At 34.7% G+C, this 12,736-nt stretch overlaps 1 protein-coding gene across 3 annotated transcripts in view; it reads right to left on the minus strand.

The window, feature by feature from the left end:
* Positions 1–12,736, minus strand: part of tanc2b (tetratricopeptide repeat, ankyrin repeat and coiled-coil containing 2b) — a 136,681-nt gene that overhangs the window by 26,656 nt on the left and 97,289 nt on the right. For 2 of the 3 annotated variants that reach the window (XM_059530393.1, XM_059530394.1), the window contains exons 8-9: positions 3,457–3,582; positions 339–374 (exon numbers count right to left, since the gene is read on the minus strand). In XM_059530393.1, the coding sequence (XP_059386376.1) occupies positions 339–374; positions 3,457–3,582 (162 nt within the window). The remainder of the gene's footprint in view (positions 1–338; positions 375–3,456; positions 3,583–12,736) is intronic. The other variant, XM_059530395.1, reaches the window with a different exon arrangement.

Genomic DNA, 12,736 nt, shown 5'->3' on the forward strand with positions numbered 1-12,736 from the left:
TATATATACATTTCCTTTAAAACAAGTTATTACATTATTATAATTATTATTTACAAATATATATTATATATTATTATACAGTATTATATACAATTATATAATCATACATACAATACTATAATTTTACACATGCACAGAAACAAGTATTATATAATCACATAATGTATAATACAATCTAATTAAAAAAGATATATTTTATAGGGCCCCACATTTGCACAGCTACCACACAACTAATTCATCCACAACACAAAATAAAAGATCACAGACCACTACGGCTATACTGGGCTATCAGAGGCACAGACGGGACGTGATCAGTCTTTGTAAGATCGCACACTTACGTGACTGAGACTGCCAGGCATGACTGTTAGCGGAAGCTGAGACACACACAGACAGGCGACAGGAGAGAGAGAGAGAGAGAGAGAGAGACAGAGCTTGCACTGAAAAAAGCACATCACTCCAAATAAAGTATGCAGTGGGTGAAGACTTCAGGTGAGAGGAGGAAAACGTGAGGATGTGAGAGACCGTTAAAGAGGAAACACAGCATTTCCCACAATCGTGATTACTGTCCAAGTACATTCCTGTCAAATCTGTGCATTAAAAGCACCACGTTCATGATCCAAAGATCTCAAGGTCCAACATGGACACTTATTAAATGGTGAGAGCGATAGTCTGACCCAAGTCAAACATTCTTGAAAGAGTCTGTTCCGCTCACCAAAGCATTTTTATTTAAAAAAAATGTATATACTTGGAATTAAAATTCAGTAAAAACAGAATTATTGTGTAAAATTATTGCAATTTAAAATAACTGTATTCTATTGTAATCTACTGTAAAATGTAATTTATTCCTGTGATGTTAAAGCTGAATATTCTTGAATAGTCTTCAGTGTCACATGATCCTTCGGAAATCATTCTAGTATTCTGACTTGCTGCTCAGGAAACATCTCTTGCCATGAGTGGTAAATGAAATCATTATAGTGCTTAAGTGTTTGATATGCCATCACTACAGTTGTAGTGTTTTTGTGAGGGTTATAAAACAGATGCACACATCTACAGACGCTTTGCATTGTTGTCAGACTACTTGAAATCAAGCGACTGGTCTAGCGATCAGTCCTGACAGTAAATAGCTCACACAGAGTGCTGCTGGTAATCCAGTTAAGCAGTGAAATAAGCCTTCACTCACGTACAGACGGCTAATCAAGATGACTAATAGTGAGAGTGCTGCACTTAAGTTACTTTACAGGAATGTTATGTTACGTGTTTTTTAATAAGTTCAACTCTACACACTACATCTCACGCATAGTGTTCACTTCCAGAACAAATCAGTTCAAATCATCCCTCTGCTTTTTTTTTTTTTTTATGTTTGCATTTTGCAATGTTTTTAATGTTAAATGTTGTAAGTTTAGTGTTTAAAGGTTTTTTTTTCCTTCTGTATCCATTCAAATGTTTGGGGTCGATATGATTTATTATATAAAAAAATATACCTTTATTCAGCAAGGACATATTCAATTGATCAAAAGTGACAAAAAAAAATGTAACAAAAAAAATTTCGATTTCAAATAAACACTGTTCTTTCAAACTTTTGATTCATCAAAGAATCCAGTGAAAATACAAGGTTTCAACAATTATAACAAAAAGAATTAAAAATGATTTCTAAAGGATCAAATGTGACACTGAAGACAGCTTTGCATCACAGGAATAAATTACATTTTAAAATATACTCACATAGAAAATATCATTTAAATTGAAAATAAACTGAAATAATTTTTCACAATATTACTGTTTAACTGTATTTTTGATCAAATAAATGCAGTCTTGGTGAGTAGATGAGTCTTTTAAAAGCTTTTTTTTTAATTGTTTAAAAATTTACTGTTAACTGATTTTCAAATGTTTGCAGTTCCCTTAGCCTAAAATGAACACATCACATCAACACAATTTTATTTTTTTACTTTTTAAATTCCACTGCATTTCATTTACATTTTATTCTTTTATTTTATTTTATATGTTTATTCATTTATATAAATGTTGTGGCAAAAACATGCCATGAATGCTGTGTTTGAGTTGGACTTCAAATGTTAATGGCTGTCAGGAGGACGACGGTTCCTCGAGGTGCTGGTTCATAATAAGCCACATTATGAGAGTCACCTTGGCATTTTCTCTCCTGATTGTGAACCGGATGCAGTGAGATCTATTTTAATTATTCACCAGGTGAGAGCGGCTCACCAGACCAGCAGGATGTCACCGAGCAAGCAGTGAGTGTGTGTGTGTGTGTGTGTGTGTGTGTGTGTGAGAGAGCATCTGGGGAACCGGAGGATTTGAGGTCACTCCAAGGCCTTGCTCTCCTAATTATCTGCTGGAGATAAATCCTCACCCAGTGGACATCAGCAGAAGCCTGAGTGAAAACACTTCCTTCATCTGAGGATGTGCAGCACCACTGTTATTCTAGTATCACTGAGATACAATTATAGTTTTATTTCATATTTAAAATGGGTTTTTATTTTTTACTCTTATTTTAAGTAAACTTCTAGTAATTTTGATGTTTTTTTGTCATGTTTTTTTTTTTTTTTAGTTTTTTTTTAAATGTCTATATAGTTTTTATTCATTTTTATTTTAGTTTAGTTTTCATTTTAATTTTAGTTATTTTAGTATATCAAGTGTAGTTATCCAATATTGATACATATTTTTTTATTTTGATTTCAATGAACATTTATGATTTATGTTTTTGCATTACATATAAAACTTCCATCCATTTAGAAATTGTAGACAATTTTAACATAAACGAATACATGTCAGTCATTAATAAATGACAAAAAAAGTACAAATATCACACAAATATCTACAAGCTTTATGCAAAAAAATTAAAAAAAAAAAATCATGGCATCATTTATTATTAAATATTTGCATATTTGTATTTGTAGTTTAGAGATGAACTAAATATTATATATATATAAATATATTATAAACATATTGACATATAAATAGAATGAGAATCCACAAATAAATCTTAAAGTTTCCCAAACATGAATTAAATTCACAAATAAATAAAATGAGATTTGCTAATTAAAAACGTATTAATATATTTTTATGTCACAAACACAGATTCATTTGTGAATCGCGTCCTGTGCATTTGTGTATCCTCTGCACACATTTGTGGATTTTGAAACATTTTTTATTTGCAAATATCATTTTATTTATTTGTGAATTTAATTCATGTTTGTCAGACTCTAAGATTCTCATTCTATTTATCTGCCAATATGTTTAATTTTTTAAATCTCTTTGCATTTATTTGTGGATCACAATCGATTTATTTGGATTTATGCAATGATTCTATCTCCATATTAAAGTCATGGTCTCAGTGGATACAGAGAGTAGATGAGGAGCAGTACTAACACTGCACAGAGTCAATGATCTGTGAGAGGAAGCTAAGCAGCTGAACGTGTGGTTCGAGCCGTCGCTCACCTCGCAGGTCCTGCCCGGAGCGGCCCGCACCCGTGTTCTGTCGGGACATCCGCAGGGAGGTGCGCAGGGGGGCGTGTCTCTGCTCATCCAGATACGCCAGGTCCTCCAGATGAGCCGAACTGGTGGCTGATGGGACAGAAAACACATGATGAGACGGATAAAAACACCAGGATGAAGATGAGCTCATCTGATCAGACCTAACATTCTCATTAGTACTGCTTCTGAGAGAGAGAGAGAGAGAGAGAGAGAGAGAGAGAGAGAGAGAGTTAAAGAAAGAAACCCTTAGGATGTGAATGCATGAGTTCATTCCATAACGACGCTCACAAACACTTTGTCACATGAAATGCGTATCTTAATCTGATAAAAGCCCAGATTTACAGTATAAAGTGACAGGCTGGAGATGATCACAACAGCCTGATTAAATCCGGATCGGGAAGACAGACGGTCTGAACACTACACTTATCCGTCGGTCCAGGACAGCCACTCTCTCCAAGTCTCTAAACTCTTGTGAAGGAACGTCTCCATTTGTGTCCTGGCATGAGCGTGTTGAGGTCTAGTTCTGCTCTGACTGGACTGAATGTGTGAGTGTGCATGAGGACTGGAGATGACTGGGATCCATGGGAAGTGAACCGGGCAGGAATGCTTCTGTAAATGGGATGAGCGCAGCAGCTGGGAATTTCGGGGAGGGGTTGGATTGGAGTCAGAGTGGCTGACAGTCGGGACGGGATTTGTGTGAACTGGAGCTGGGTGCTTCTCAATGTTATTAACAATTAGTGCAACATTTTAACAAGGTAATTACTTGTTTTTTAAAGAAAAAAACTAAATAAAATGAATAAATACAGTTAACTTTTTATCTCACAATTCAGATTCTTACAATTCATAGAAAATAAGTCAGAATTGGTAAATATAAACTCAGAATCCTATTTTTGTTTTGCTTTGCATTTTGGTTTACATCTCAATTCTGACTTTTAGTTGTTCTCTGAATTTTGTGTTTACGGCTCGCAGTTCTGTTTTTGTTTCCACCATGAAATAATAAAAACACATGAGGTAACCGTGACATTTTATTCAACAGTTCTGACCTCAGAATTCTACGTTTATATCTAGTTACAAACTCGCATTTGTGAGTAAACATCTTGAAGTTCATATCTGAGAAAATGCTTTGAAAATATTGAGCAAATTCTGAATGCTTTTTGTTTTTTTAACAATATTTGACAATACATTTGTTAGAGTATTTATTAATACTATACTATATAAATGTGATATTTTAGCAGTCTTAATGTTATTATTATTAATCACATTTTCATTGTGCAATGATGAAGTAACCATGACACTAGTCACTACTGTAGCTCAAACCCATCTGAGAGCACAACTGTAATCTTCTGTGAGAGACTTTTGTCATTTTTTGAGACGCAGTTTGTGTTGTTTTCAGCTCGATGGCTTTAGACAGGAATGACATATTCCACCGAGCTCAAGAATTCTTCTCAGAATGACTTTCTGGTTTGATGTTTGAATGGATGTTTCATTGTAAGTGCATCGGATGAAATAGAAAGGGTACTCTACAAAAAAGTAATCATGATAAAATTGATTTTGGCTGTGCTTGTGTGTGCTATCATGTGTGCTTGTGTGTATATGACAAGACATCCTTGTCCTGAGATAATACTTTTAAAATTGAGTTTGAGTGTGTGAAAACGAGTGTGTGCAGTCACAGGTGCACCGCAGGCGGACGAATCTGAGGTTCTGCTTGCAATGAGATCGGGAAACAAGCAATTACAGCAGCTTTCGAATAGAATTAAAGATATTCTGTTCTCATGAGGACCTTCCAATGCATTAAAATTGAGCTGAGTCAGGCTGAGCTGCCCTTACTGGACCAGTTAGAGTCTTGTTATGGAAATACAAATGTACAAATGATTTCATTTAGCCCGAGTTAAAAGGGTAAAGCACACAAAAATGAAGGTTCTGTCACCACTTAATCACCTTCATGTTGTTCCCGACCTGTATGACTTTTTTTCTTCCATAGAACACGAAAAAAAAAACGTCTGGCAGAATCTCTATAGACCTCATGAGTAAAAGAAACAAGTGCACAGCCGTCTTTAGAATTTGGTCTTTGAATTTCATTTTTTGTGGTGACTTTACAACATCACTGTTGAAGAGTAATTAAACGGTGGATTTACTTAATGTAGAGTTAACAAAAGTTATCATGTTAATCTTCTGAAAAGGGGCAGGGCTACATAAGTTACATTGGAACATGGGCAGTCCGTAAATATAATATTATAATATAGATGATAAATAAATGAACAAACAAACAACACATTATGCATTGGCAACTTTCTGAAATAAGTTTAATGTGAAGTAATTTTTTAAATTTGAAATGAACTAAAACTAAGGAAAAAGAGAAATGCAAAAAAAAAAAAAAAAACTTACAGAAAACTGGAAATATTCTATATAATTATATATTATTTAAAATATATATTTAAAGGATATATATATATATATATATATATATATATATTAAAAAAACTATAATAGTGAATAACAGTGTATAAATAACACTAAAATAACAAAACACTAACCAGAAAACTAGTCAATGCAAATCAAATGCTATTACGAAAGTCTTCTAAAGCTGCTTTTATTTGATTACATAAAAACAGTCCGTGAAAATTATTGCAATATAAAATAATTGTTTTCTATTGTAATATACTGTAAAATGTCATTTATTTCTGTGATGCACAGCTGTATTTTCAGCATCATTCCTCCAGTCTTCAGTGTCACATGATCTTCAGAAATCATGAAAATATGCTGCTCAAGAAACATTTCTGATTATTATCAACGATTAAAACGGCCGTGCTGCTTCATATTTTTGTGATGAACAGAAAGTTCAAAAGAACAGCATTTATTTGAAAAACCTTAATTGGTAACACTTCAAATGTACTATCATGTTTGATCAGTTTAATGCATCCTTGCTGTATAAAAGTATTAATTCCTATTAAAACATCTGACATTTAGCTCTCACATGGCTTTCGGATGATTTGGAATAAAGTGCAAATAAAATCATCTTTGAGCTCAACAGCTCCATGAGATCCTCATTCTCTGTCCCCAGCCTGGACATTCTGCTAAACATCTTCTTTTGTGTTTCACGGGCGTCAGGGTTTGTAGTGATATGAGGGAGAGTAAACGATGCCAGTATTTAAATTTTTACCTGAACTATCCCTTTAAGATCAGGTTTTATGTGTTACGTCACACCTCCATCCCTATTCTGCCTTTCCATTCTCTTCTAGAAAGCTCTAATCAGGATATTTACATGTCTCCAGTATCTCTCCTTTCAGCTACACACAACACAATACCTCCACACATTACATAATCTACGATCAGCACTCCTCCGCTTCCCTTCACACCTCCTCAGCTCCTGGTTTCTCCGCAGGTCTCTGTGTGGATGAAAATCTGACGCTGAGCTCTGATCTCCTCCATCACCGGCGCTCAGCCAATCAGCAGACAGCATTCTCCTCTCCCTTCATCTTATCTCCATCTCTCTCATTCCACTTCTCACCCATAATCCCTTACCTTGCCATTATCATCACACTTTTTTCTTTCATCCCCCTTTTATTTCTCTTTCCTCCTTCAGATCCCATCATTTGGGTTGATAGTGAGTATTTCTCGCTCTCCTTTTTACTGAGATTATTACTTACCTCAGTACATTATTTATATCATTGCCTTCTTTTTCAGACTTTCATTTTTTCCTCCTACACATATCTCATTCAGACGAGATTTGCTCTTTTAAGCGTTGTTTGAGTTACGATTATTAAGTGACGATTACATGTACTGATACAGATGATCTCTGTACACTGCAAAATTGTTTTTTGATTTTTGTCTTGTACAACTCAAGATACATATACTTGAGAAGCAAAATGACTAAAAATAAATAGTTCACCCACAAATTATAATTAGCTGAAAATGTACTCGCCCACAGTCCATCCAAGATGTAGATGAGTTTGTTTCTTCATCAGATTTGGAGAAATGTAGCATTGCATCAGTTACTCAGCAATGGATGCTCTGCAGTGAATGGGTGCCGTCAGAATGAGAGTCCAAACAGCTGATAAAAACATCAATCCACAAGTAATCCACACCACTCCAGTCCATCAGTTAATGTCTTCAGAAGCAAAAAGCAACGTGTTTGTAAGAAACAGATACATCATTGATATGTTTTTTTTAATATAATCCATAATAATGCGTCGTTTAGAGAAAAAGTCAAAATTCTGTTGTCTGTCACATTAAAATCCACCTACATATTTGATAAGAGCTGGTTTGGCTTGTAAAAGGTGCTTGATCTGTGTAGATTTCTCTCTTGATACACATATTATGGATAAAAGACTCTTATTTTGTCCAGAAGCAATGATTTAAAGTTAAAACACATCACTGATGGATTTGTTTCTTACAAACACACCACTTTTGGCTTCAGAGTATGTTAACTGATGAACTGGAGTGGTGTGGATTATTGGGATGTTTTTATCAGCTGTTTGGACTCTCAGTCTGACGGCACCCATTCACTACAAAGGGGAGAACTATTTTTTAAATTTTGAAAAATGTCTCAAAATGAACCAAGATAACAAGACAAATTACCTGCCAGAGGAGTAAGAAAAATAAACTAGCTTCCTCTTCCTCATTTTTATTGTTCACATTTTTCAATAAACAAGACTTTTTATCTTAAGTCAATTTTGTTATGTTTTAGATATTTGTACTGCAAATCATGACAACATTTTTTTTTTTTGCAGATCTGATATCTAATGGATTTGGGAAAGTCATGTGATCACAAAACCATTTTGAGAAATCTGTGAATGCTCTTATTATTGATTTCTTTCTCTCGTTATGCTTGATGGGATTCAAGCAGCCAGCAACTTATAAAAATAGGTCTAAACATGGGTTGATAAATGCAGCTTTGCATATTCAGCAAGAGTGCAATTAATTATTATTTTAGTGCATCTGCAGCTTTTAGAAACTGTTAGCAATTAGCAAACACAGTTGTGATTCAGACCGGACTAAAATCACTAAACGATTTCCTCAGGAAAATCTAGTTCATCCAAACAGGGCTTTAATCTCTGGTTTCTGTTACTAATGGTGTCTCACATCGCTCAGCTCTCTCCTCGGAGGCCGATGGGACTCTAGAAACACGTATTAGTATTACTTCAGCTCGCTCTGACACTAAGGTCACGTTAGGCCTTGAGTTACTACAGGTTTAGCATTGAAAAGACATCGAGACGGCCACTGTGGAGATTTGCCTCATTGTGATTCTGACTGACTGATGTAAAAGACACGATTTGATACATGTTTAATGAGTACATCTGCTCCCACGATCCAGACCGGCCCGGCCCGCACTGAATAAACAATCAGCGCTGTCTGTGACCTGGATACATTTCCATGATTCTGATATGATTCACTACAAACCATGATGGCTTTCTTTTTCTTTCCGTGCACATAACTGGTGAATTTTTTTTTATATCCTAGCCATTCTTTTCCATATAGTCAAAGTGAATGGCGACTGGTGCTGTCAAGCGATTAAAAAGCATGAAAAAAAATCATTAAAAAATCATCCAGGAGACTTTATATTCAAAGACTTGTGAAGCCATGTGATAACTTTATGAGACAGACTGACAGTGTTTCTCTGCTGTAGTTCACTGATCAAATACATTTGTGACCCTGGAGCACAAACGCAGTCTGAAGTCTCTGGGGTATATTTGTAGAAAAATACATTGTATGGGTCAAATTTACTGATTTCTCTTTTATGCCAAAAATCATTAGGATATTCAGTAAAGATCATGTTCCATGAAGATATTTTGTAAAATTTCTACTGTAAATATATCAAAACTTAATTTTTGATTCGTAATATGCATTGCTAAGAATTCATTTGGACAACTTTGAAGGCGTTTTTTTCTCAGTATTTAGATTTTTTTTTTTTGCGCCCTCAGATTCCAAACAAACCATAAATCAATGAAAAGCTTATTTATTAAGCTTTCAGTTGATGTATAGATCTCACTTTTGAAAAACTGACACTTGAGACTTAAAGGTCCTGTTCTTCGTGATCCCATGTTTTAAACTTTAGTTAGTGTGTAATGTTGTTGTTAGAGTATAAATAATATCTGTAATATTCTAAAGCTCAAAGTTCAATGCAAAGCGAGATATTTTATTTAACAGAATTCACCTACAAAAACACGACCCGTTTGGACTACATCCCTCTAGTTCCTGCAGTAATGATGTCACTAAAACAGTTTTTTGACTAACCTCCGCCCACATGAATACACACACTTGTTGCGCTCCGACGGAGAAGAGGAAGAGTTGCGTTTGTGTTTGTCGCCATGTCGTTGAAACGCTGTTATTTTCATCTCGGAGTCCAATCATCTTTGTTTGAGCTTCCCAGGGACGCTGTACTTGGAGATTAATGGTTACAATTTATGTTTAACTCGGTTCCCGAAAATTATAATCCACATGTAAAACTATGTGCAGCACATTTTGCTGAGGACAACTTCCTCAATCTCAATCAGTTTCATGCCGGATTAGCGCAAAGATTTTTCTTGAAAGATGGAGCAGTTCCCTCTTTGTCTGGAGAAGGCGTTGTTTATGGACCACAACCGGTAAGTGTATTTTATTATTTAAGTTGGTGCGTTAAACAGTTTCTGTAACTTATTACACAAAGGGCAACGCTGTTTAGCTTTGTTAACTAGATGTTAGGGCTGTGCAAAAAAACGAATGCGATTTTCATGCGCATCTCGACAGTAAAAACGCTCCTGTGATTATAAGTACATCTCCAGCACATGCACCTGCCCACTTGCTTCTCAAAACTAGCCCAATCCCGTTTCCAGGAGGGCAGCGCGCGCTCAGCTGCTGTCGAATCAGTACACAGCAAGAATCGTTACGTATTTCTGAAGGAGGGACTTTATTGAACAAGGAAGTCATCAGCCCGTTTTTATGACAGTGAAAACAGCGGTATACAGATAGGTAAATTGTGTGAAAAATACTGTGTTTTTTTACACGCGAAACATGAACACATGTTATATTGCACACTGTAAACACAATCAAAGCTTCAAAAAAGCACAAAAAATGGGACCTTTAAGGTTTTGTGGTCCAGGGTCACATATGGTGGTTGTAATATGGTTTCATTTTAAGAAAAACCAATGTCGTCTGGTATCAAATGTTGCTGACACATAATTTTCAAGTCCATATGACTTTCATAGTGCATTTTTCAGAGATTCCGTGGGGATGAATATTAATAAATGTCAATAATCACTTTCCATTTAGAGGTTTTGCAACATACCTTCAATTCATACTGATCACCTTTCTGGTCATTTAAAGATGAAATGTTGGAGCTTGACAAGCCCAGTTTCCTCTGATGTTTTATTATATGGAAAGAACGGCCAGGTTGTTCACAAATTCAGCTCATGTGTCACACAGATCAGTTCAGGTTATTTGGGTTTGAACTTTAATGGTAGATATTTTAGCATTGCATAAGACAAAGAAAAGATCTTTAGATCATGTAGATCAACAGTATACTTTCCAGACTCTTCTACACATTAGGGCTATTAAAATAAGTCACCAACAAAAACAACAGACTACACTTATTTGTAAGAAATACCACATTAATAATGAATATTAAATTAATGTTTGAAATGCAACCTATAAAGCAATTTTTCAATGGAGGGGAACATTAATAACTATGAATACTGACTTGGTTCACTTCTCGAATAAATTCATAAGCCTGGGAATATACTGCATAAGTCACTCTAGTAATGACTGTGAATAATTACTTTGTCCAGTACTTCATAACTCATATCAACAAGTCATATGGATCACTTTTATGCTTATTTGAATGTGCTTTTTGTCATTTAGGAGCTTAGCCTTCATTTGATTTATTATATGGAAAAAGCAGCCATAATATTCTTCAAAAATTCACCTTGAAGTTGTACAGGTGTAACAAAGGTCCTGACGATGAGTAAATCATTTGTGACTTAACTTCATTCCTCAAAGAAAAAGATCACACAGTATATATTCCAGACCGATCTGCACTGTTGCCGCAGTCAGATTTGCAATATGATTAATGCTGCTGACAGATTTGTATGGTTTTTCAGAGCACTGCATCATTCCTGATCACCAGCGTGAATACCAGCCGTTTTCTCAATTAAGAAATAATCTTTTATATCACTCGCCCTTTTGAGAGTCACTTTCCCATGAGATAACCATAACTCATTGCACTCTCGCTCCAATAAAAACGATTCTTCTCATAAATACAACAATGCTGATTACTTGGACAATAACACAATCAGCCAGCATTGAAGAGGCGCTGCGTTATATAAGAGACATAACAACACCATCAGACAGATTTAGCTTTTACTTCAGGGAGTGCTATTCTACGAGGCTCATCATTACTGCCGCTATTAGACGCCTCTTATCTGCTGTTAACGCCACCCCGGCAGTGCAGAGTTAAAACACACAGTCCACGACCCGGGCTGATTCGGTCTCTAACTGCGGTTTGATGGCTCTGAGTGTCTGTATGATTGAGCTGAGCTGAGCTGTGATTGGGTGACAGACGCCAGGGTCACACTCCATTCAGAACCCAATCAAGAATCCCTTTTACATTCCTTTAGAACTGAATTTGAATATAAGGAAGCTGACTTAAAATAGAATGACATTTAAAGGAACATTTCATTTTTTAGTACAAATTACGATTAATGTGATCATATATACGACATATTATAACAACCTATTTAAAACAACAACAAAAACTATATATATATATATGACGGAGCCCCACATATGTCATGCAAGAAAAAATGTATAAATCGTGTGCACGACTTACTATTTCGTTCCTTCGATTTGCTAAATCGTGAGCACGATTTATTAATTTTTTCTTGCATGACATATGTGCAGCTCCATAATATATATATATATATATATATATATATATATATATATATATATATATATATATATATATATATATATATATAAATAAATAAAAAGAAATATTAATAAAATATTTAAATCTGTATAGGATGTATTTTAAACACTTATTTATAATTTATTATTGATATTTTAGTATTTGTTATAATAGTATTTATATAGTATTTATTAATACATTTTAATTTTCATTACTAATTATTAGTTATCATTATAGATAGATAGATAGATAGATAGATAGATAGATAGATAGATAGATTAAATTTATATTATCATTATCATATGCTCATAATAAATACTAAAACAATAATCATAAATGACAAATGTTTGAAATGTTTTA

The sequence above is a fragment of the Carassius carassius genome, chromosome 39 (genome assembly GCF_963082965.1).
Source record: "Carassius carassius chromosome 39, fCarCar2.1, whole genome shotgun sequence".
Taxonomy (NCBI): domain Eukaryota; kingdom Metazoa; phylum Chordata; class Actinopteri; order Cypriniformes; family Cyprinidae; genus Carassius; species Carassius carassius.